This window comes from Schistocerca piceifrons, chromosome 1 (genome assembly GCF_021461385.2).
Source record: "Schistocerca piceifrons isolate TAMUIC-IGC-003096 chromosome 1, iqSchPice1.1, whole genome shotgun sequence".
Lineage (NCBI taxonomy): Eukaryota > Metazoa > Arthropoda > Insecta > Orthoptera > Acrididae > Schistocerca > Schistocerca piceifrons.
The window spans coordinates 777,386,956-777,413,655 of NC_060138.1; the positions used below are offsets into that span (position 1 = coordinate 777,386,956).

The 26,700-nt window shown below is 37.9% G+C and overlaps 1 protein-coding gene across 1 annotated transcript in view; it reads right to left on the bottom strand.

Annotated features, from left to right (window-relative positions):
• The window catches only part of LOC124712650 (WD repeat-containing protein 44), a 161,051-nt gene that overhangs the window by 41,464 nt on the left and 92,887 nt on the right, over positions 1-26,700 (bottom strand). The window contains exons 4-5 of the mRNA XM_047242888.1: positions 24,669-25,060; positions 75-215 (exon numbers count right to left, since the gene is read on the bottom strand). Of these exons, the coding sequence (XP_047098844.1) occupies positions 75-215; positions 24,669-25,060 (533 nt within the window). The remainder of the gene's footprint in view (positions 1-74; positions 216-24,668; positions 25,061-26,700) is intronic.

Genomic DNA, 26,700 nt, shown 5'->3' on the forward strand with positions numbered 1-26,700 from the left:
AGTAAATGGTCACTGAGTAACCACAACTTTAGTATCTGTGTCTCAACACAAACTTAACAGTGTTATTTACCCACCTGTGGTTTAACAACATATTGCCCCTTTGTTGCAGAGCGAATATCCAAAGAATGCTCAAATTCCCTTGTTAATGATTCTATTGTACTAGCAGGGCTTGGTAGAGGTGGAGGTGGCAAGCATTTGTCTTCTGTGTTAGGAGGCTATCAAATGAAAAACTGCATGTTAGCAATATAAAAACACACTCAATTAAGGCTGGCAAAAATTTCCAAACACAAATAAAGAGCTAATAAATAAAATAGCATGCTTACACTATTACAGAAAAACAAAAAAATTAAATAAACTACTGCAGAGCGCACGTGCACACAATAGTTCCTTTTTCATTAAGGAAAACAGAACTGGTTGGTGCTTGTTTGAAGGGTAAGGCACGTCACTAATTGTTGAGCTAAGGTTGTGAAGCTGTCTTTTCCGCAGTTTATAAAATGTTACAGAAAGTATTAAATCTAGTTGTGGAGGGAGAAGTTGAAGGCATCTGTCTGAGCAGGAGGTCAAAGAAAAATCATTAACAAAACACAGTGCCAATTTCAATCTATAGAGTATAATAGGGCCAAAATGAGAGGTAAAGGTGATTTTTCTCAAAAAACTGGAAATAATAATGCAATCACAGAATGAAAATAAAGAGAAAAAACTAAATATTATTTGCAACTATGAGGGTGAAAGAATAAAAAAGTAAATAATAAAATAAGACAAACACCTCACAAAAAATGGAATGCAATTCAGGCTAATTGAGGTTAAGTCTGTGAGAGGAGCAGGCTACGAGGATATGTTGGAAGGCAGTTACCATCTCAGGAGTTCACAGAACTGGGAGACAACAGCCTTGTCACACTGGATACACTGGTTCTTGCCCGGATCTAAATGGCCCTTACAGTGAAGCAGGCACTCAGGCGTACTGCACTGTGCAGCAACTGAGTATTGGATATCACCAGTGCACACCATTGTGCATCCATTCATCCACTTTGCCAGTCAGGTTTTGCCCACCCATGAAGTTAGCTGGTAGCCAAATTTGATAAATCTGCAAGTTGCCCTATCTTTAATGTTGTACAATTACCAGCAGTGGGGTCAGTCTCGGTGGTAACAGGTGGGTGCATCGAATGTTTTGCAACGGGATGAGAGAACAGGCATTCCTCAACTCCCAGGAACTTTGCGGCATTTCTTGGTACAGTCAGTGAAGGTAACTCACTGAGACCCACATTAAAATTTTGGTTCACATTAAATAAACCAACCAACCAACAAACAAGAAATATCCCTCGTGGAAGATATACTGTGAATTTGTGGTACGTGGCTCCACACAGTGCAGCCAACTCTTCAAGTGACAGAAATTTCTGAATGGAAAAGATTTATCCAGCATAATAGTAACACAGTTAATGACATGAAAAGTGCATTAACTTTCTGGTCATTCATTAATACACCAGCAAGTGAATACATCACAATTATACTGCTTTATAATATGCTGTCAGTGATACACAGCAGTGAAGTGTACCAAACCAATCCCTTTTCTATCGACACTACATACATCATTGACATCATCACTCCTACAAATTGAACACTTCTCAGCCATTGTTTACTGGAATGTACTTTACATAAAAGTTCACTTAAGATATGCAAAAGTTCTCATTTAATAAAATAAAAATAACTCCACTATATAAACACAATCTCAGTGAAATTATTTTGTCTACTGACACAAGAGAGGTGGACATGTAATGCTGACGTGGTACAGACAGCCTGTAAACTGAAAATCTAGGAACACTAATAATGGGGCATCTAAAATTTCTCAGAAGAACACTACAGCTGCCACACAGGAGGATTAAGAATCAGTTCCCCATCTAGCAGTGTAGAACAGTGTGCAGAGATTCACATAAACTCTGTCAACATATGTTTCTTGTGTCAGTGTTGTTAGTAAATCATATCTGCATTCCATGTAGTATTAGTGCATTTTGAGGAAAATCAACGTCCCCCAGCATTTTTGTGCACAGTGTCAACAGTAATTCAAATGTGTGCTATGGAGGGTCAGCATAGTTTCGTGACACGCTGTGTAGTTGGTTTTTGTGACGTAACGGGATAGAGTGAGCAGGAAATCAGCTGCCAGCTGCTCGAACATCACTTTGCAGACCTATGCATGAACAATCCGGCAATTTACCTTCCCTCTTACTTCTATACCTCCCCCCCCCCCCTCCCTTTGACCATATTACACCCAGAAAATGTTTTATCCTTTAACATGGCTCTACTGCACTTAGATGTAGTACATACATTTAATATTTGTATTTAACTCACCTAATTTAAAGATAAACATTGATTTAATATTCTTAAAAGAATATTTCTAATAATCTTTGATTTTTCCATCCCCTGCAACATGGAAACTAGTAGTCCTATAGAAAAAAAATGAATAGGACCTTTTTTGTAGGAAATTTAATGTATTTTAAATTTGTGATAAACATTTTCATTGGGAGCCAAGGTTTTCAAGAAAAGCATAAAAAAAAGTGACCTTTAAACCCCCCATCCAAATGCCCCCATTCCACTGACCAGGATTTTTAGTACATTGTTCAGGACACCCCTTCGTAGCATTGCACAAAAATTTGTGACTACACAATTTTTTCCCCCAATTTTCCTTCACTGATTGGACTAAAATGAACAACATTTAAGGTGTGGCTACCTCTGAATCCTGTTGCTTACCAACTGACATGTTCACTCCACAACTTTCAATATAGGGATGGCTACCACCTAACTGGCAAAATGAATGAATGGAAACAGAACAACTGTCCATCTTAGGGTTATCCAATACCCTATTACAGAGCATACTTGGCAGCCTAACTCAAGAGACCTGGTTGCCTCACTATACAAAATGGGCTGGCTGGGTGGTCTGTCATAGTTCCCTGATCTCTTGATACAGTAATTTGCTGTTATACATTTTCTTTCATTCTGCTGGTATCCTGGACTTAACCTCTGTTAGCCTACCCCACTCTCTGTTTCCTATATGCTGTTTGGTAGAATTCTGATATTTACTTTTTTATTTTTGTTCCCCCTCATAATTGCAATCCCTTTTATTTATCCCCACCCTGTCCCCCAATATTTCAATTTTTGTAAAGAATTGGACAAAGAGAAAATGAAAAAAGGACAGAATACTGCATCTTTACCTCTTATTCTGATACTACAATCTCTAACTGAATGTGGCAGAGTGCATATTAATGCACTTCCTTGGCCTCTTGTTCTCTGTGATACATCTTTCTTCATCTTCACTTCCCTTCATCAATGGAACACGTGGTTCCCTCATACTCTGGTGTCTTGAGTGATCTGGTCCCCTTTCCAGCTTGACCCAACCAGTTATTTCCTCCCCAGTAAAGGAGCCTATTGTTCTGATAGCTAGGAGTGCTCTGCTCTATTTTAAGTGGTTTTATTGGCAGCAGTGAGAAATGCACTTCTTGGGATTTAACCACTGGCCAATCTATGTGTGCGTCTGATCTGAATATTATTATCACTTTTTTCTTCCCATTTGAACAACCTTTTTTTATATGAAATGGGTGTATTATGAGGAAAGGTGTTGATTTTATCAGATATAAAGGAAAAAAAATCAAACATTTATTTTCTTGTGCCCAAGTTAAGTTTCTTTTGACACTGTATTTTGAAAGAAGCTTTGGTTTTTCACACAAGTACATGACTCCGCAGCCTCTCTTTTTCTTGACAGTTCCAAATGAATAACCTGCGGCCAGAAACATTCGCAACCAATATTATTTCCCCCTCAAGATCTGTCAGTCTTACCACAAGTTTCTTCCTATTTATTGTACCTCATTTGACACAAATCAAACACAAATAAAACCCCATTTAGATTGAAAAAGATGACGATGATGATAAAAATTGCATGTATCAAGAATACATTTTACATGTAATATGGCACTCTGAATACATTCTTAAACTATAATGAGGATTAAATACATTCAGGCAATTCTAGAAAGATGAATTACAACAGGGTAATAATGGAATGAAGTCTTAAGCAGTACAATTAAAGTGGAGTGCGGAAAAGAAATCACCATTTAACAAAGATATAAGAAACATTCAAACGTAGGTGTGCATGAACAACAAAGTATACCTATAGGAAATACCTATCAGAAATTGATGTGATAATATATTTCTAAAAAGCATCTAAGATGCTTGTCAACTTAGGTGAAACTGAATTAAACCTGTACAGTTAGTATTAACTTTTAAACAGAACAATATTCAAAACAATATGAAAAGGATCCCATTTGTAAGATCACATAACAAACATCTTTAAAAAAATTTCTCCTGTTTACATTTTCACCTGGTCACTTCATTGAGTTTAGAAATTGTGCAAATAACTAATTTAAGAGAATGTGTGTAATAAATGAACAAATTGGTATTGATAATGAGTGCACTATATATCTACTACTGTGCTGCAAACTGTCTGTAGAACAACTGTGCAAAAGCTGAAGTTTCAACAATATTTTCTTGGTCATTTTGTTAGACGTTATATGTGCAGTGTAATGCTCAGTAAAGAATAATAATGCATGTTGCTGTGGGAGGGAGTACACTGATTTTAAAATAAAATAAAAATGAAATAAAAATTCATGCACATGCAAGACAAGTCCTCTTGTATCTCTAAGCACCATAAACAAACTGGTACATGCACATGCATCTGCGCACAAGTAGCTCTAATCAAAAAACCAACAGAAATCCATATGAATATTATTATGTCAAGGCTATACTCATTCTCTCTCAACTAAGTTCCAGTATGATGTCACATGTATAAGACGTATATACAAAAAGGTCAAGCTCATCATCCGAAGGTTGGTTTGAGCACCACAGCACTTTATTAGGTATGGTCTTATTTGAACTTACCTAGTCAGTTATAATGGGAGTCACAGTTTAATGTTGATTCTGATAAATGATCCAACTTGGCATTATATACCCAAGTCATTGCCAGAGGTGACAAATGCAGTAAATGATAGAAAAAAAACTTAGGGTCAACTCAGGTTTCAACTCCAGGTATTTGAATTTGTAGTGTAACACTTAGCCGGCATATTACACAAGAAACATATAGGGCAATAAAAGCATCTGCTACATTAACCACATTATGATAGATTTCTGACAAGTGAAGAATGTGAGCAACTACCTAGGAGGGCAATCAACAAACTACTGATTACATGTTAACAAAACCTAAGTACATGAACTGCAGCTTCCAGGATCAACCACTTGTATGTTGAGACTACAATCAGATACAAGCTGAATAAACTGGGAAACTACTGATGAAAAATCACCCAGAATTGCAGATGACTAAGTCCAAGGTAAATGAGAAACTGGAAGTAATGGTTCCTAAGTTGTACTCTAAGAATTTCTTGAGGCAGAATTTCTTTTGTTCTCCACATCTTTACCCTACTTTAACCTTCATCTTTTACTCTCACTGAAGAAATAGCCAGCACAAAAATCTGAGATATTGCTTTAGCAGTTTTGAACATGGCTTTCTTTCAGCAACCATATATATATTTCAGTGGATATATAATACAGCCAACCAGTTGCAAATTTTTTAGTGCATTGATCTACATTTTGATATCTCCAAGGGTGACTTCATCAGAATGAAATTTTAAAATTCCTATAAAATAATACAAGAAAACACAGAATGGTTTACTTACATAAAATTACATTGTGAGAAGGCCTTCTTGCAATGCAGTTTTACTTAAGGAACCATTCTATGTTACGACTTTTTTCATCTTGGTAAATGTTTTTGTCAAACTTATTTTTCTTTGTATTATTTTACAGGAATTTGAAAATTTCATTCTGATGAAGACATCGTTAGATGTGTCAAAACCTAGGTCCATGTATTCAACAATTATTTGCAACTGGAGGTTATTTCTCCAGGCATTGCTTTAGCTTGTTGTTTCATCAGACAGGCATGAGCTGCAGCTATGGCAACTGATAATGGGGACTCTAGATGTTTAATTACACTTCATATTTTTTATCGGATAATTACTTTTGAATGTCATAAATAATTATCTACAAAGTAGTACTATCTAATTATATTTAACAGCTTGAACTTAACCTATGAAAGTTGAATTGCTGGGTGCACCTAACAGATACATATTTGGTTCTACAGGACTTCAAAGTCTTCTGGAAGTTAATCTGTAGCACAATTATCAAAATTACAGACAGACTATCATAGAGTGTCTTAAATTATCACATATTTTACAAATGCTGTTAATTCCTGTTAAACTGACTGCCAAGTTACAAAAGCATGTCAAAAATTTTAAAGCATCATTAAATTAGCTTCCTGGAAACTACTTTCTGGAAAATCAGCCAAAAAAGTAGTTGTAAAAACTTTTGCGTAGTGGTAAAGAATTGTTTGACCTTTTTACCTGAATGGAAATCAGTATCAGTATAACCATCACTATTTAGATTGTTATATTATTCTCACTTGTGGCTAGAAAACAAAGGCATTAACAACATCCTGTTCAATGTACCCCAAGCCAAAATGTGAGGCATTTTTATTATATTAATTTTACAAAAAGAGTGCCTTTTCAGCTTGACACCTTACCACTGATGCAGTAACAATCTACTGCTTCATGGCAGCATATGCCTTATCATTGTCAGCAAAGTCACTCTGCCAATCAAATCACACAGGGCTCTCGGAACTAAGGCTATAAAATGGAGCTTTCTTCTGTTCCACATCACTGCCAGAGCACACAACTAGCCTAATCCTCCTTACCTTTTAACTTCTCTTTCCCTCTAAGATGGCTCACAGATTATTGGAGTTAGTTTCTCTCGCACTACTCTTGCAGAGCGGAAGATTGCTGTGTGGACATATTATTGCAATGGATTTACCCACACATAGTTGCTGAGGTCAAGCAAGCTCTGTCGACGGTGCTACAGAAGGCCATATGACTACTGTTTCTATGCGAGGAGGTCTAGTAATTCATCCAATCCCCCACACGTTAAATCCCACTCTATGTGCATTCATTGTCAAAGTGTAACAACTGTTTGATCATTGTCAAAGTGTGCTGCACTATTTGCAAACGCCTAAGCTACAAAACATGAGTGTTTGGAACCGACATGTGCCTAAGACTGGACACAAGAGACTGAAAACACTGAAACGTCTGAATTTACAGTCACTCGGCTAATCAAATAGGTTACCGAGGCACTCAGGGGAATGTGTAGATGAATGCAAATAAGGGTAACCTGAACAGGAGCAGTTCTGCCAATGCCATGCACTCGCATCCCACAGAGCAACTTGAGTGAAAGAGGTAGGATTCACCCATGTTGCAAACTTAACCTTTCAAGGTAAACTCAATGGTAGATAGTGTACCTTTATTAATGATACAGGTGCAGAAATAAGTGTGTTGTTTGTTAAACCTACCGATAGTACAGAAGTAAAACCACCATGTTGTAGACAGTGTGGATTGGGGAAAAAAAGGTAATTTACCCAACACACTTGCAAAATGTGGAAATGGAATTAAACAGTGGGAAGTATCAGTTAAAATTTGAAATGTTGTGGAAGTATGACCATGATTTCGATGCCATCTTACACAAAGTTGACTTCTGAATACAGGAAGTCCAAACTGGGGGAAATGTCCACAATTTTGCTAATGTCCCCACTATATGGACACGAGACAGTCCTTAATGAATGACTGCATTCCAACCACCCACTAAACTACTTCCCACAGACTTGATCTTAAACAAAGCCAAGAAAATATCAGACCGTACAAGAAAAATTCTTTAGTAAGAGGTAAAGAAATATTTTTCAAGAGCAGATATTTTCTTAATCAACCCACTAAAAAGCAATTAACTTTCAGATGATAAGCAGATGCATTTGAAGTATGATTTATTTCGACAAAGTGTGTTGGAAAAGAGTATTTTTTTGTCATTGAGCATAGATAATTTTGGAAGCAGAGACATTGAAATTCTCTGGAGTACAATATTTGCCAGACTACAGGACATAAATGCTGATATACCAGGAAACAAACAGCTTGAAAGAACAGTTTACATTAATTCTACCTTAGTTATGGCACATATACAAGCAGAAATTAGAAAGAAAGCTGAACACTTGTGTAAGGCAGATCACAATGTATTGTACCCCATTCCAGCCAAATTTACAACCTTGTTTGAAGAAAAGAAATGACTTCCAGCAACCTCAACATACCAAGAGATTCCTATGGGTCGTGCTAGCTCTAAGTAGCTATCTATCTTTTCCGAATTAGCTGACATTCCCACCTGGAGTTTCTACTGTTTGAAATTTTTCACCAACTTTGATATGATAACCAGTTACCGTCAAATACTGATAACTACGAAAGAACTGGAAAAGACAACCTCAGGTGTGCACTCTGGGCAATACAAAAATCTACAATGTTTTGGTTGTTTTACTTTTATGAGTTTTAAAGCCGACTGACCATGTGTCTAGTGTAGATGGACGAGAGAATTGTCTTTCCAAGAACGATGAGAGAGCACATAGTCTGGCTTAGAAACATACTAATTCATATTACTGATGCTAATCTAAATTTGAAATTAGGAAAGGGCAGTTTCATGCAATCAAAAGTGCACTATCTAGTCCGTACACTTGCAACAGATGGTATCAAGACCAGACCACCAGTTAACAGATGCAGTGGAATATTTTCCAACACTAAGAAATGTTAAAGAATTGCAATCACTAGTTGGGTAAGCAAATTACTATGAACATTTCTATGAGAAATATACAGCCACCACCATGAAACCTCTTGCAAAATAACCAAAGATGGGAAATTCTTTTGCCTCGGCAGCAGACTGCAAGAATGCCTCGTTAAAAGTAAGGAAAATTTTAGAAGTCACCTGTCTTTGTGTATCCACTTTGTAGTAGGCTATGTACTGAGTCAAATACAAGTTGGTGAAGAAAATCAATTACTTATGCACCATAGTAGCTGAATCAAGATGAGCAGAACTTCAACACCAGAGAAAAGGAACTTCTGGCACTTATTTTTGGCATTCATTACTTTTGGTATTACCTATATGGGCAACAGTTCATGGTAATTACTCAGAATGATATTCTACAATAGCTAGTAACTTTCAAATACCCCAGCAGACTTGTTACGTGGGCCTTAAAACTCAGTGAGTATGACTAGATATTCAAATACAAGCTGGGAAAATTGCATTGGACACAGAGGCCTTCAGTAGGAAAATTAAGATGTTGCATGTAGATGATGTGTTTATTGAGGCATTATAGGCACAAGACTTTGATGCTGAGTGTGAGAAATTGGCTATCTGAATGGACTTTGTTACAAAAGGTGATGTTTTATATAAGAAAATGCCTCTTGCAGAACAGATAATATTTCCAAAGACTATCTGCAAGCACATATTGGAACAATGCCACATTAGCACAGAGGCATGTCCTAATGGGAAAAATGGACATTACATGCTGTTGCTGGTCGTCACATCCAACGGGAGATGTACAGGATTACATTAAAAACTGTCTCCCTTGGGCTAAGAGAGTGCAAGAATGAAGACCAAAGATACCTCTACAAACCTTATCTGAGACATCAGGACCTTTTGAAATTGTAGCACTTGATACATTGAAAACAGTCCTGTTAACAACCCAAAATAACATACGTTTTATCTATCACTGACCATTTTCCTCACTATCTTATTATGATGCCAGTTGAGGACATGAGCGCTGATATGGTTGTGAAAGGATTTGTCACTATTTAGTACTACAGTTCACAAGTCCAGAGACCAATATCACAGGACAAACTTTATGCCCAATCTTATGGTATAGGTACGCCAACAACTTAAAATAAAGAACTGGAGAATTATGCCATTTCACACTATGAGTAATAGCAAACATTAAACTGTAGTCCAAATGTTGTAATACTATGTGAACAGCTTGAGCTCCAAACGGGATCATTCACTGTGATTTCATTGTACAATGCCAGGATGTACGAAACCGCATTTGATTTCCTTTAAGGCAATTTACTCACATCTGCTATCAATGGTTCTGTCATACATTTGCATTATTCCACTATGTTGAGACATTGTTGTTACCTAGTTTTAAGCATTTTTCAGTATGACAAAGTTATGTTAAAAGTTTACAAAACTCTGAAAATTCGTGCAACAAAAGAGCAGCTCTTAAGTCACTATCATAGAGAAGGCTGCTACATTGTTTTTGCAGGAATCTGCAGAAAAAAAGATCTCACTCTCTGACACAAACATATACTGTCTAATTGCTGCTGAATAAGTGCAACCCACTGTGATGCTACATGACCTGCCTCCAAGTACATATTTGTGACACAATTCACCATCTTTTGTAGACTGTTTGCCACTGGAATAAAGAAGTTCTGCAGTTACTGTTGTTTCCTTTTCTAGTTTTATGTATGTTTCCAGGGCACACATCACATATATATTAGCACCCATTTCTTTTTTTTTTTATCCATTTCCACTGCAGATATGTTTCTTCACGAGAAAGTTTGCCTCGAGTTTATAAATAATCTTGCCTATACAGCACATCATATACCTCATCTAATCCCTTTTGTAAACATGCATGCTTTTGTACGATCAATCACACAGATATGCTCTGAGTTTCGATCAGCCTGGTCAACAGTCCAGAATGTGGAGGGTTGGCTATGATGAAATTTTATGCAAAAGGAATCTGGCTCCCTAAGAGTATAGTTCTACTGCTGGAAACTACACTCTTATCTGAAGGAAGCTTTTAAGCCTGACCCCTGAAGAATGATATGGAAACTGTATGAGTTTATTTGACTTCCTATGCACTATTTGTCACATTAATTTCTGATATTACCTGCATTCTTCTCCATCCACAACTTTTGCTTTTGTCACCGTACTGTGAATTCAGAACATTTCTTGTACTTCTTTGAGGCTAAGATATGTCATAATGCATATATTTGCTTGTTCTTTGCTATCATTACAACAATGCAAGACTTTTTTTTAAGAAGAACACTGTCTGTGCTGGAAAATACAACACTGCCAATTGATTTTTCCAAAACACTGACTATTACCAAAAGTACCCTATTAGCTCTGGTCATTTCTTTTATTGTCCAACGATAAGGTTTTATTTTTCTTATGTCTGAAGTTACTCAGAGTTTCTTATTTTACATAATAATATTGAGTTCATTAATTTGTATCTCTATTTGATTTTTGTGTGTTACTTTGTTTGATCTAGCAAAATTCCTAACAATATTTTGTAAGTTTACGGAAGGTACTGGCAGTAGCACATATCAGGCATCGTAACTAATGACGCTTGGCATTTTAGACAACCAATCAGTATCCAGCACAGTAGCTTCAGTGCACTATGCACACTACTCATGGATCAGCTGGAAGTGAGTGACACAGAACATCACCTCTTCATTTAGTAATGACTACATTGTAACTTGCCTTGTGTTATACTCAGCCACTTCTGGAAATTAATCCATCATTGTTGGGAGTGTTATTTGAGCACACCTCCAACATTATATTCACACAGCATTTTACTGAAGTAATCACTGTAGTTGATTTGTCATGACTTTACGATAACTGTCCCAGCAGTTATATGGACTGGATCTGGCACTGATGAGACTTGGAAGCTCAAATACCTTTCACACAGTACAAGAAATAAACTAGATTGTGGGTTGACTGAAGGTGCAGCTATGTCGCCTACCAGAAATAGTTCCCCTTGTACGCACCAAGCAAGCCTGGTTTAATGCTAGAGATGTTGCCTTACAGTTCTTATTTGGCACCCATGATCATAAAGTGCCTCCTGGTGAAAATGGAAATTCAAACAAACATTTAAACATTTAACTTAGTTGAACACACACAATCTACTATCACACATAATACTATATGCTTGAAACATATTCAAGAAATTTTATTGCCTTATATGCAACAAATATGATTGGTCACACAATACATATGATTGGTCAACATCCACCTGCTATCTCAATACGCCACAATAACTCACGATATGGATGCTATTCAAAAGTAACACAGTAATGTGATTGTAGCTTTAATGATATTCCTAGTATTACACACCATATTCTACACCCTTAACTCCCTGCCCACCCAAGTGGGATATATTAGCGTACCCTTACAAATATTTCAACACACTTACGCCCCACTCTTCAAGTGACGTATCCCCTCAGTTCTAACTTTTTGCAACTGTATTATAAATTCATTACTGTGAAGCAGACCCATGATTACCACAAACTTATTATTCACTTGTGGATACCTATCTCTTGTCTAAACCGAGGAGGATATAAGTTTTCCACCTTGCCTATTCTCTGGAATATAATCACAAGTAGACAGCCTGGCAAACAAAGGACTACTTAATTATAACCAGTGATCAATAAGCACACACCGCTTTGTCTGCTGGAGAATTACAGAGTTACCAGATAGCTTAAACTATGTTTGTAACAATTAACTTTATACACTAACACCTCCCTTTGTCAAATTTCACTAATGTTGGTGGAAAGTAACATGTCTCTGTCTGAGTCGAATTTCAGTTACCTTTGTTCTACTGCATAAGAACCAGGTGGTCATATGTTGACCCATATCACATTATGATTTCAGTTGGTGTTCACTCCACATAGATACTGAGTTGTTGCTGTTGAGACCAATCTAATGATTGATATGATGCAGTTTTATACACCAGTCTATGCTGTGCAAGTCTCCTCTTCTCCAAATACATATTGCAATCTACATATATTATAACCTGATTACTTTATTCATCCCTTTGTCTCCCTCTACAGCTTTTATAGCTCCCCCCCCCCCCCCCCCCACCACACCACCCCTTCAATACTATATTGGCAGCTCCTTGATGCCTCAGAATTGTTCTATAGACCAACCCTTCTTTAAGCCAAATTGTGTCATTATCTTTTCTTCCCAGGATCCTTCTATAGCACCCCGTGTCAGAGAACTGCTTATCACTCATGTTTCACTTCCATATAAGGCTACATTCCAGACAAGAATCTTTCGCCTCTGAACAATAGCAGACTTTTATTCAGAGTGTCCCACTGTGATATTGCAATATCCTTTGACCTGGTATTGAGTTCTCCTCACAACTGAAAGAAACTCTGAAAGTTACTATCGAACAATTTCTGTTATTCCTATCAAAATTTAATTTCTTTCTCAGTACACATCCTGTATTATCAGTTCTTCAAGATATTAAAAACAAAGAATTGCTGCAGTCCTTGGATCAGTTGATCACACAAGAACAGCAACATGTCACACTACATATTACAGCATTTCACAAACACGGTATCTTAGTTAACATAATTTCAGTGACCTCCTGCCTGCCTGTTTGCTATTCTGATAATGAGCAAGACTTTATACTGGCTTACATACACAAGTGATTTAGTCTACTGCATATGGCATCTCCAACTGATCACAAGTGTTTTCCCCGTCCCAATGGATTGTACCAAGATGAAACACACAGTTAATGACAAATTTTATTTTAGATATGAATAATAATTTTGTAATCTCTTTTAATCTCACCTAGAACTGTTTTATTTAACCGAAACTGTTACTTTGTATTTGTCTTGCATGTTGCATACTTTTGTGACTGATTCAAGCAACAATCTTTTACTACTGTTAGTACTAATTTATTTGATGATGTTTTACTGCCATATTTTATTTTTCAATCTTTCTATTAAGTTTAACTTAATCTAATTACCTTACAGTTGTGATAACATAAATATGGATGGAAGAATCACACTTCAGGTGTTTATTCTAAATAAGTTATTATTTGTCTGTAAGGCACATTTAGAAGCATATTTTGCAGTTGTGTCACTCAATTCTTTGTTCAGTTAAAGTTATTTAATTTCATTTATCATTCTGGTTGAATTTTAGAAATATTTAACCAAGTAATTGAGTTGGTGCCTTCTGCACATTAATATATTTTCAGTTTTGTAACTTTTCTTTGCTCCATTATATACAGTTACTGCTGCATTGTGGGTTTATGCTTTCGCTACCAGCAACACACATTACATCCAATTTATGCAGGCAGCTGGCTTCCTAGAAGTTAACACTTGAGGAATGCCAAGTTAACACTTGATGAATGCCACGCTACTTATGGCCAACAGATGGAAACCTAAGTGCCTGCAAAGGTCGCTGGCCCCATGGACCTCTTTCTTATACCAGCCATGTGACAGGAAGCAAGACCAACTGTATCCTGGCATTGAGGGCTATACTAAGGCCAGTGCATGAGTCCTGAAAAGCCAGTCCAAACTGAGTGGGCTTTCTGGGCCAGGAACTGAATGTTGTTGCATTTCCACAATCAGGAGATCACTGCAAAGCTACCTCTACACCCTCTAACGCGGGCTTCCAGAAGAAGATGTGGCCCCAACATGGTGACTGACCAACAGACTTTTAATATTTCTGTGTTTGTCTTTAAAATTGACTTTGCTGGACTTAGAAAATTTAATGTTGTGAACTTTGACCAGTCCCATCAGGACTTCTGATTCAGCTCTTCTATTCAGAACTTTGATTTTCACCTATGACAGGCCTTCCGCTGAAGTACAATTCTGTGTTCAAACCAGAAAAATTATTTTGTTCATGACTGTTTTAAAATTGATTTCCAAGTTTTAAAACTGATTTCCAATAAGGAAAATTTTGTTTTATATCAAAGACGTTTGTTGGTCATTGTATACCTGGGCCTTCATTTTCTGACTGACTGTGGTAGATACTTGAATTACAACATTACTTAGAGGATGTAATCAGTAAGACTACCAAGTTCTAAATAAATTTTAGTTAAGATGCATCAATACTCCCTGCTTACAGTTAAAACAAAACCTTTATGTTTCAAAATTCTGTGATGAGCTTTAAATCTGCCTTATTATCAGGTTGGCAACCAAATGGTGCCATTCTGGTAGTTACTCAGTCACTGTAAGGACACAGGACATTATGTTTGCATGCTGCCTGATGAGGAAGCCTCTCAATGTCACACGACCCTTGTTATATTACAAATCACACTGGTTCCCTCACTTCCTCCAATGACACTTGAAGTTAATCATTCCTTCCCTTCATTAATATTAAAAACTGACTTGTAAATATGAACTGTCATGCAAATGTTCCAGTTCCTTGTACTCCTTGACACTTTCTCTGAAACCAGCTTTGGCTACCCCTGTAACACGGTCACCATTTTGTGTCACCAACTGTGTATACTGCTTGGTACTTAACAACAGTAGCCACATTTCATGATTTGAATTGTTACATAAAATTAAACTCTTGTTGCACTTAGATGTAAGGTCCCAATTAGGTTGCTGATTTCACCTGTGGTGAATTCTTTCAGTGGCAGGAGCCCCAGGTCCAGAATATGAGAAATTTTTGTTATTTAAATTTTACTGTTGCCTTATTGCTGATATAGCAACAATCAATGGGTTCACATTGAAAAAGGTCAAATCATTAACAGCAAAGTTGAGCTCTCTTCTATTCCAAGACAATGCCAGAGTGGACACTAACTGGCTAAATGTTCTTTACCTTTTAACTTCCCTGCTCCTCTGAAATGAACCTGGGGTTACTGGAGTTACATTCTCCGCCCAGCCAGCGGCAATCCACATCGCATAATCCACATAAGAAAATAGACTGACATACTTTCTTTTGTCTGAACATGAGTATGCAATTTACAAGCCCACACTGCTTTTGATTGCAATCTATAATAATGCCAACTGTGAAGATACCACTACATTATGACTACTGTTCTATTTTTTCTGCTTTCCTTTCTTTGTCTTTCCTTCATACATCATAGAGATTTATTACAGTGTAAGTCTTGTAACTTTGTTTCTATATACATCATGCAGTTGCTATTTGTGATATTTCAACAATTTAAGGAAAAGATACATCACTATTTGCTGTAAAAATGACACTTAAGTCACAGACAGGCACAATTACTCATACACACTGGTTTCACCCACACCCTTCATCACAAAAAGAAAGACCAACACACACACACACACACACACACACACACACACACACACACAAGTAAGCAAGTCTCATACATACATGACCCCCATCTCTGGCAGCTCGGATCAGAATGATTTTGTTTAATTGTGCCCGTCTGCAACTGAATGTTTCCATTATTTCATTTGTGAATTTGTTATATACCACATTTTCTGATGCATGATGCATGTTTGCACATTTATTAACATGTTATTTCAATTATTTTTTCCACAAACATGATAGTATTAAATTATGATTAATGAGAAACTGTAAAACATAGTACTCTTTGTAATGCTAAGCAAGATGAGTTGAGCGTCACGAATGTAGCAGAGGTCGATAGATGGAACATCAACAAGGGAATCTGTAGTGCGAGTAAGGCATGGGTCATTGTGTTGCACGAGTGTAGTAGTGCTGTGTTTGTGGCTGCTGTTATGAAACTGTCTCATCGGCGTTATGCATACCACAGACAAGGAAGCTAATAATTGAATGTGTAATGTTGCTTCTCATCATCAACTGGCATTCTGAACAACAATGTTGAAAATGCAATGCGTAAATCCCCAAGTTGTGCGACTACTATTTGCACACTGTTCAGTATGAACTGTTTGGTATATACCTCGGACAGCCAGTTTAAATCAGAAATACGTTAATGTACTTTCTCAACATGAACTGCCATTTCAAATTACTGTGCAAACAGTGTCCAATGTGAAATTAACTTTTGTTAATTAACTCTATGGTGCATGAATTTCACTGCAGTGGAAAACTTATAATGGTCTATTTTCTGGCGTTTTCAGTCAGTCATGAGGGTGCAAATGCATACAGGACACAACACCAGTAGGGAGTGCCCACTGCAGTGAACTGTGTGCATTTGCAGCCTCAGAACTGATTGAAAATGCTAAAGAAGCGCCACTGTAGTAGATGCCATGCGCCACAGCAGTTTTATTATTATTATTATTATTATTATTATTATTTTAAAGTACTTACATAAGAAGTCTTGGTCCCTTCTCCCCCAAATACTTTATCTTTCAACACTGCCATCACTCTTGCAATATTCAGGAGTACTATTATTGACAGTGATACCAGCAGTTTTGAGTCTTTGTTCTTCTTTCACTTCTACTGCATATACATGTAAATTTTCGGTGTTTAAGTAGTTAACAAACACTGTGAAGGCTATTTTATTGAAGTCTTTCAATGCCAGGCCAATCTATTCCTTGCCCATGTAATCGTCAGCTAACAGAATCACTTCCCAGCAGCACACATGTTGACACAAAATTTTCTTTTCATTGGCAAGATAAGACCGTGTAAAGGTCTATGATCAATTTTCACTGCACTATCTACAGGAATTTTGGCTGTTGTATCTACTATGTTTTTGTTCCCAATATCCTTATCATTAGTTACCCATGAGAAAGGTACTTACTTTTCTTTGCTCTGTATGTTCAGGAGAAAGTGTTAAATGTTCTGAATCTTCTTCCATGTTGGGTATATATCCGCTACTGATTATAGGACACACAGTGTATTTCATGCTACAGTGATTTCTCATTCCTTCCAAGTGCATTTTAGGTAGCATAAAGTTCTCAGAAATGCATGTATGTGTTAGGGACGTGGAAACTGATGACCTTGTCTGGAAGAATAACAGGTAGGCAAGTGTTTTTGCCTGCTTGGATCACAAGTACGTAAAATACTATCACCATGCTGTCCATTTAAGAGAATGCAGTTAAAATTTTAATTTCTTGTGTTCTGGCACTTCTAATCCAAAATGTGTTCTCCTGCTTGGAGCCAGGAAAAAGGAGTAGATTAGTGATTTAGTTGTCTGCCAACAAATTTGGTGGTGACAAAACCTCCAAATCATCGCTCAGCATTAGGACATGATGCCTTGTCGAGACTGGTGGCTCACGAGCCTCTGCATATATAATGAAACCATGTTTGTTTGTAAAGCACCAACTGCTAGCTTAATGTTCTCATTACAGACAGAGACTAACATCTTTAGACACATCTATTTTTCTGGTCCATATTTAATGCAACTCTAAGTCAGAAGTGAATAAATGTCTTACAAAACTGCAGGGCACACGACTGGCCCATTCCCTAGTTCCATTTGCTAAGGCACTTCAGGCTGTTAATTAGTTTCTGGCAAGTGACTTTCAACTCCTTGAGATGTTGCAGTCAAGTCAATTTATTATGAAAAAGCTGACCCAAAACTAGGATGCTAAAATTCAAACTGACATCTTTCATACACAATTTTGGCTAAGTATGAAAAAGGTGCCATCAAATAAACTATACACAAATTGTTTATTCTGATGAAAATTTAAAAACATTTTTCAACCCATTGTTTCAACCACTTAATTATCAGCTGATGTTTATGTGTTGTAAAGCTGAGATTGGTGGACAAACAGAAACTTGAGAAATCATCAGTGAACAAGAAGCATTTAACTGGAATCTTTACTGTGGATGTAATACTGAGTATACTTCCTTGCAATTCCGTATTCTCTTAAACAAAGCGGTCTTTTAGTACATCTCCAATTGTAACAAAAACAGTATCTGCCCAAGAAGAACAAGAAGGGAAGGTATCCCCAAATTCACCGTTCATGAAGTTGTTTGACAATATTGTGTCTTCAGTTGCTATAATAACCCTTCCTGATACAGAAAAATACCGTGACAGGATGTTTCTTTTGGAGGAAGGCTACTTCTACAGCCACCTCCAGCATAGTGGGACTGTCCATACTGGGAGTGGCTAGTATCTTTATGGATTGCAGTTAACAACTGATTCAAGAGTCTTCCTTGTGCATTATGTATGTCTTTTGATTGCAAGGTGTGGTATTGTAACATACTATACCGAAACTTCTCTAACTCAAGAGAGGTAGTGTGGACAAATTACAGAGCTGATTTCAGTTTCCCCATTGCAAATGGACAGTTGTACAACTCAGTATTGTTTAACATAGAATTCAGCTTACTCTTCTTCTCAGCAGCTTCAAGGCGCAGAACAGATATGGGATTCTGTATGGTCGAGGAAGTGTGTTCCGCAATGGCCTGGGCTATTTTTTCAGAAATGGAAACTAGGATGATGTCATTCAATACAAAAGTGAGTGGAAATTCTTTCTGTTCTTCCATAAACTTTACTCTGCTGATCCCTTTACCTTGTCATAGGATGTGCACAGGAACTCATACTGTAACTTCTTTATGCTCTCCTTATACTTCCTTGCTTTAGACCCTGTCGCCCAAAATTCTGCTCAATTTTCTGCAGATGGACTGCTGCTGAATCTTCACAGTACCAGCCGCCTGTTTCTCAACACAGATTGGAAATTGCTGTTCCATCACAGAACAGGTGGTCTCCGAACAGGAGAGGTAGATTTCAGAGTGAATGTATCCATGGCTTTGTGGATGACCTCTATCACGTGACCCACTAAACCTGGAAACTATCATGATGTTCTGCAACAGCCAGGTGGATGTACAGGGTTTTCTTATCCAAAATTAGCAATCATTTTTTGCAGCTGCCATTCTGATACTGCTCTCTCTTTGTTAGATGGATTAAAGTGAAACAGTCACTTGAATTTGCATAATTTAGCATTTCCCACAAAATTGCACCTGCAAGTGTAGGTGATCATTTTGAGGAGTATAAGGCAGACAACAACCTGATGCAGTACTGAAATGTTTCATTTTACTTGTACTCGGAGGACACAAGTCTAATAAAAGTAGATATCTAAAATTTGACCACAGGAGCAAATGTTGGGAGGAGTCACAAAGCACTTTGTGTGCATTGGTGTCTATGCTGATATAAAGTAGTTACTGAATGAGACTTATGATCTGAGAGGACTTGACTGTTGGCGTGCTGCAGTGCCTAAGCAGACAAAGCACAGCCGTATGACAAGTGGAACATGCACTGATACAACTAACACTTTGTTAGATGAGTGTTATGGGTGATGAGTGAGGGTTGGTACGAGTTATTGGCAAACAGTAACTTCATCCTCCACCTTTTATCACATCTGTATGAATTCTGAATGTTGGTGGAGTGTAGCTACTGTCTCTCTAGAGAGCTTTCCCTTTTTTGCTATGATGTGGTAGTGACTGCATCAAATTGGGAGAACTAGACGGTCCTGTTACTAAAGCCTCTATGTTCACACCTCCATTATCTATACTGAAGTGGTCAGTTTTCTGTTTAGTGACTTTCTACTTTTTAATCCTTTATTTACCTCTGGCAGCTGCCTTGCCCCTATGCAGTGGGGGATAGAGCTGTATTGGCCAAGAGATATCCACATCAACTTCTCTTCCCGCCATCAACGAGTGATGGCTCTCTCATCAGTTCCACAAATCAATTTAGAATTGAGTGCAGATGCAGTTTTACATGTACATTTCCATGTTCACATATTAGTGCCAGCATTAGACATTTCTATTTGTGTTGAGGCACTACTTCTCATAGCGCATTTTAAAAAGAAAGACTAAAATGATATGCCAAAGCTAAGAGAGAGAATTGCTTTAGATATCATCTTTACCTAAGCATATGGCACACACCTTGGTACTTAAATTTCTCAGAACTGATTCTATTGTGAACTTACAGCATCCCACCTCCACACTGGATGCTTACCAGTGCTTTTCAAACACCAAGGCAGTGACTGGAATTTCATCCATTAGAGGTCTGCAATCGAGGATTTTGTTTGCTCTTACTCACTGGAGTGCAGTGCTCTTGTATACTCTTGTTTGAGTATAAATGTTCAGAGTGGGCAGGTTGTGATTGAACACAGGGAGGAGTGGGCACAGGCTACTTGTCCTGGTGCATTTGCCTAGCTGATGAGGTGGTCATTACAGCAGCAGCTCTGTATCTGCAGGCTGATGTTACTTCTGGTATATTCCCACCAGCTAATGTAACTACACTCATCAATTTAGTTACGCTGAACATCTTTGTTCCTGCAAGGTAGCGTCTAATGCTGCATACAACAAAAATAATTTGAACACAGTTAAAAATCTCACAGACCACATCGGTTGCTCTGTAAGACCACCACATAAGAGCATCATCACATGCAACTGGTGGTCAGCATAAATTCAGTTTCAACTACCTTAAAACCTTTGCCAATATGCATACATTATTTTTTCATAGAGTTCTGTGTTCACAAATAATCCCTCATGTTGCGGGTAATCTTAGCTTTCAGCATACCTTTAGTTTTAATACCTGTTTTCTATCATTTTGTAACTAGCCAAAAATTATGTAGTAATGGCCTAAATTTGGGGTATAGCCAGTTTTGGACCATTTTGTCAACAGGACTAACATGTGCCATTTTCGTTCTAGGATGCCAAGTACAAAGCCAAAATATACACTGCAGGGAAAAGGAAGAAATGGGATGAAGAAATTATGACAAAGGTCATAAGTGCAGTCACAAATACAACTATACGGACACTGAAAGCTGCTAAAATATTTAATGTGTCACAATCGCTGTTACAGGCATTTAGCAAGGTCAAAGATTCTCCTTCAGAAATAATTTAACGGAAAATTGGCAGAAAACTTGTATTAAGTACTAAATTGGGGGAGAAAAAAAAACAGTCTCTTACCTAATCCATGTAGAAGGGAAATTTTATGGCTTCACATGTATTGACTTTCATCAAACAACTTACCAGTTAGGGACAAGGAATGGTCTACAACACCCGTTTAAGAAGGGAGAGGAAGGAATAGCTTGTGTGGATATATGTTAGCAATATCATGGAAATTAATTAATTCCTTTTATGATATAATGTGTGGGCTACTTTAAGACCACAGCAGATGATTCTCCAGTGTAATGGGGCATCACTGAGGAAAAAAATCTGTATATTTGGATTTTACTGAATAAGGGTGATTAAAATCACATGAGCTTACCATACTTGGACTACAATTGTCACTAGTAATTTGTTCTTTTCTTTTCTTTTTTTTTTTCCAAAGTTGACGCTATACTAAACTTGCGTGAACTCTGTTGGCTTGCAATCGCAGCACTGACACCTTAAAACGATATGGCACTGTTGTATGAGGGGCATTCAGTAAGTAATGCAACATTTTTTTGTTGGTTTTATTCACCTATTTACCAACAATCTCCGTTCAATGCAACAGCCTTACACTGCGTTACTGGGAAGGCCTGTATGCCCGCATGGTATCACTCTACTGGTCGACGTTGTAGCCAATGTCTTGCTGCATCAATAGCCTCCCATCACCCGAGTACTGGTTCCCTTGGAATACATCATTCATATGCCAAACAAATGGAAGTCGGAAGCCACAAGATTCGAGCTGAAGTGTGGATGATGACGAACAGTCAATGACTTTTGTGGGCTCCTCTTGGATGTGCAGGCTTGTGTGAGGCCTTGCATTGTCATAGAGAAGGAAAGTTTGTTCGTGTTTTGTGGTGAGAAACAAGCTGAAGTCATTTCTTCAATATCCCGAGGGCAGCACAATACAAGCGTATCAAGGTTTGAGTGACCTCATTGTGATGATGACAGACGCCTGACCCAATGACCCAACATGGTTTTGTTCACTGTCAGTTGTCTGTAGACATTCTGCAAGGGTCTCTGAATATTTGGTTTTCTGCCAAAAAGAACTCAATGACAGTTCTCTGCTTGGAACGCAGCTCTGTTCCAGATGCCATTTCGAAGGCTACCTATACCTCTGCCCCACTTCAAGGATCATTGCACCATGAGGGATGGCATCAAACAGAATAGCCCATTCAGAGTCCCAAAAGATTTTCTGGCTGAGTAAGCAGCTTTGAAATTTTTCTTTGGAGGAGAGATGGTGTGACACCACTCCATGGATTGCTGTTTTGCTTCTGGTTCAAACTGATGAACCCATTTTTTATTGCCTGTGACAATGTTTGACAAAAAATTGTGAAGCTCAGCCTTGTAACATGCAAATAATTCTGCACAGATGGTCCTCCATAACTCTTAACGGTCTTCTGTTAGGTGGCAATGAACCCAGCAGGCACACACCTTTCAGTATGCCATATGGTGGATAAGTGTGTCAGTACTATCAACAGATGTCCAGGTGAGCAACCTGGTGTCTGATTGTGATCTGTCGATCACCTCGAATGAGAGTGTCCACATGTTCCAACATAGGGGGAGTCAAAGCTGTGTGCAGCCGGCCAGTAATCAAGAGATAAGACAGGTTTGTGTAACCTTGTTGCAATGATGACAGAACCTTTGCCCAACGACCCAACGTGCTTTTGTTCACTGCCAGTTGTCTGTAGACATTCTGCAAGCACCTCTGAATATCTTGTTTCCCACAAAAAAGAGCTCAATGACAGCTCTCTGCTTGGAACACACCTCCATTACTGATGCCATTCTGAAGTCTACATATAACTCTGCCACCTATTGGAGCTTCATGAAGCTATAGGGGCTGAGAAAGGAATATTCTACAACGTCCCACAACAAATTCTGCATTTTTGAAACTGAAATTGGCTGGGAAAAATGTGTGTTGCATTACTTACTGAATGCCTATCAGATATACCTTCAAGTATTTTTACAATATGAAAATTGAAGAAATGGATATTCTCCCTTTCCCAGAGTGGACAGTCAGGCCATTCAAGTACAAAATGCTCAAACAAGCATGGCAGAAGCTGAATTCAGTTGATCTTTGGATGCAAAATGGCTTATTGATGTCTATCAGATTTTGACTTTCAGGAAATTATGTGCAATGAACAATTAGAGCAAGCATAAATGCTAGATTAAGTCCTCTGCTGTCTATGTTTCAAGGGCAGGTTGACATCGTCCACATGTTGCATTATCTTTACATCCCAAAGCAGTATGGCTAAACCAAAGGCTTTTAGAGAACCTTACAGGCTATGGGATAAAAGATCTTATTTTTCTCTGTATACTATGTTCATCCTATGAACAATCAGGAATCTGTTAAGTCCAGGGTTGTGCTTGCTTGGATAAGCCTGATACAACTGAGGTATGGTAGATATCCTTGAGGCTGTCCACTAAAATCTGTTTCATCTTGTAGCCACCCATCACATTTGTACGTAGCATACCTTGTGGTTAAAACACAGAAGGGTTAGGTGTATTTTCTCTTGTGTTTTGCCAGGTATTTGCAACTCCATTCCTCCACATTATATCCAACCTGCAAAACACCTTGTCTACAGCCTTGGCACTCACAGGTCCCACACCTGCAGTGAGGACGACGACTTCCATGTTAGGTGATAACTTTGTCAGAGTTCTTACACAAAATATTCTGTGCAGTTGGGTCAGAAACAGGTTTCTCCACTTCATCTCTTTGTGTGGCACAAAAAACCCATTTCCACTTTGGTAATGATGAATCCATGTACTTTAAGTTTGATTTTTCTGTGTATTGTATAAGCTACTTGAATATATACTAAATTGAGACAAAATTTCTTGAGGAAAATGCTGTGATGCTGATGTGGTAAGACTTGGTGCTGAAATCAGTATTCACTTTCTTATGGTTACAGAAACCAATGAAGTAATACACCAAGGACATCCTTCACAATAAAAATATTTACTAAAGTGTCTCATGCATATCTCAAACAGCCAGACATAATGAAATTTCATACAAAACTCTTGACGCTTGTGAAGTCACCTAGTACTTCATGCTACCTAAATCAGTAGATTTTCAAAAATGACTGAGTGAAAACAACTGACCTATCCTGTTCCCATGATGTTTTATCTCTAATACTCTGAAATCAAGATATGATATGTGGTGCAATGCAATGAATAATGAAATTAACACAAACAAAAATAATGGTACATACACTGAGTGTTTTGGGTGCCTGAGCTTTGGCTTTCTTCTTACGTCGAGGAGGGGCCACAGGAACTGGTACAGCAACACTGTCTGCTGTTTTCACATCAGATATCTTACCATTGCCCTTTGTACTAGCAATTACATCTGGTTCCTGCAATGGTAGTGATCCCTGGCGTTCTTCTCGAGGAAAATGCTGTGACGCTGATGTGGTAAGACTTGGTGCTGAACCTGCTTTCCCAGTTGCACCCATTCGGCGTTCAGTGTTTACTGATATATGAGTGTGGGAACCTTGAGACAACAAGGATGATGTTTCAGACATTGACTCTTCCCTTCCCAATGAAAATCCACTACTACTATGAACACCGGAGCCAGCACCTGACTGAAGACTTTCACGACCCACTCCTAGAAAAGAACAAAGATAAAGCAATGTAAGACACAGAATAGTTACCATTAAAATTTTCACAATGTTTTCCACATGACAGAAAAAGCTGAAAAAATTGACTAGTAATATACTGAATGAAAACTTGCATTAAGTTGCTTTCAGCACCATTTTACAAAAAACACAGGGCTCAACACAAAGCCAATTATTATAATCATAGAACTCTGACATTTACATTAGTAAAACATGAAAGAAAGAGAGAACAACACTATTGCTTCCACATCCACCTAAACTACCTACTAAAGAAATCTGCCCAACTCTGTTATGCATATTCTTTACACCAAATGCCGCCATCCAAGAAAGAAAATGGAGTTGGGGAAGTACAAGCAATCAAAGAGGGCGAGTTGTGGCAATACTTCAAGCATTAAAAAAATATGACAAACTATATATACAGATGGGTATACCAGAAAACTTGCCTTGGCTAGTGAGTGGCACTTACAATATATGACACCCATCCACAGGTGGCAAACAAAGTATCAATATGAAATGTAATGCCCTCACATGCAATTTTAAGTCTATGGAATCCCAGATATATGCTCAATTGGATTTAAATCAAGGGAGTGAATTGACCACTGGGCACGTGATGTCCTCATTCTGCAAGTACTGATCTCATCCCTATCCACTGCATGCAACAGACAAAAACACAGGGATTATTACGTTGGTCACTTTCCACAATATTTGCGAGACTGTGGAATGTCCTGCAGACACGCCAAATGAATAAACAATGGGAAACACAGCAAGATAAACTGGGAATCATTCGTGAATAGGACAACAACCCACTGTCGTTGGGCTCACTCACAATAGGCAAGGCACTATGATTGCCTACACAATAATTTAGTGCACAGAGGATGCACCTGGCAGATCCACAAGCATATAGAGAATCCTCTCAGAGCTTGTGATATACATTCTGATGGAAGATTTGTGACTAATAGGTTGTCACAAGATACTGGCCAGAGCAAGTGGAGTTTTGTTTGACTGTTTCTAGGCAATTAAGGCACAATAACAATCATTGTTCTGTGTTGTACATCTGGTTGACGTTGCCTATACTACCACTGAAAGTTTCTTCTCTACTGGAATGTACTGTACTTCACAGACATCATACAATATATAGGGTGTGGTTTTAAGCATCATTCTACCAGAGTGGGACATTGAAACTGAATGGGACAGGCCTGTCACTACTGAGGAGTTATCAAAGTGTGAGAAAGCCAAATTTTTTAGTTCAGTGGATTTAACATTTGGGTATGGGCAGGTGTCACTACAGAAGGGGCCAACCTTTTACAGCTTCTTTATTTGAAGATAATGCTTACCAGTTTAAAATATTGCCTTTTCGGCTGAACATCTCTGTACTGTTTTTATTCGCACTTCGGATAGGTCTGGAGGGGATAATTAGGTACAATGATTAATTGTATATAAAAATGATTTTTTATTATTTCCTAAGAGTTGGGAAGATCACTGTCAACAGTTAAACCAAACTTTAAGCAGACTGCAATAAAAAAGAATAACTACAAAACTATATCACATTTTGCAATAGAGGGATAAAAGTTTTTGAGGTCATATTGTTGGGATAAACAGGATACAAGCTATTAAGCCCCAGTGGCTGGAG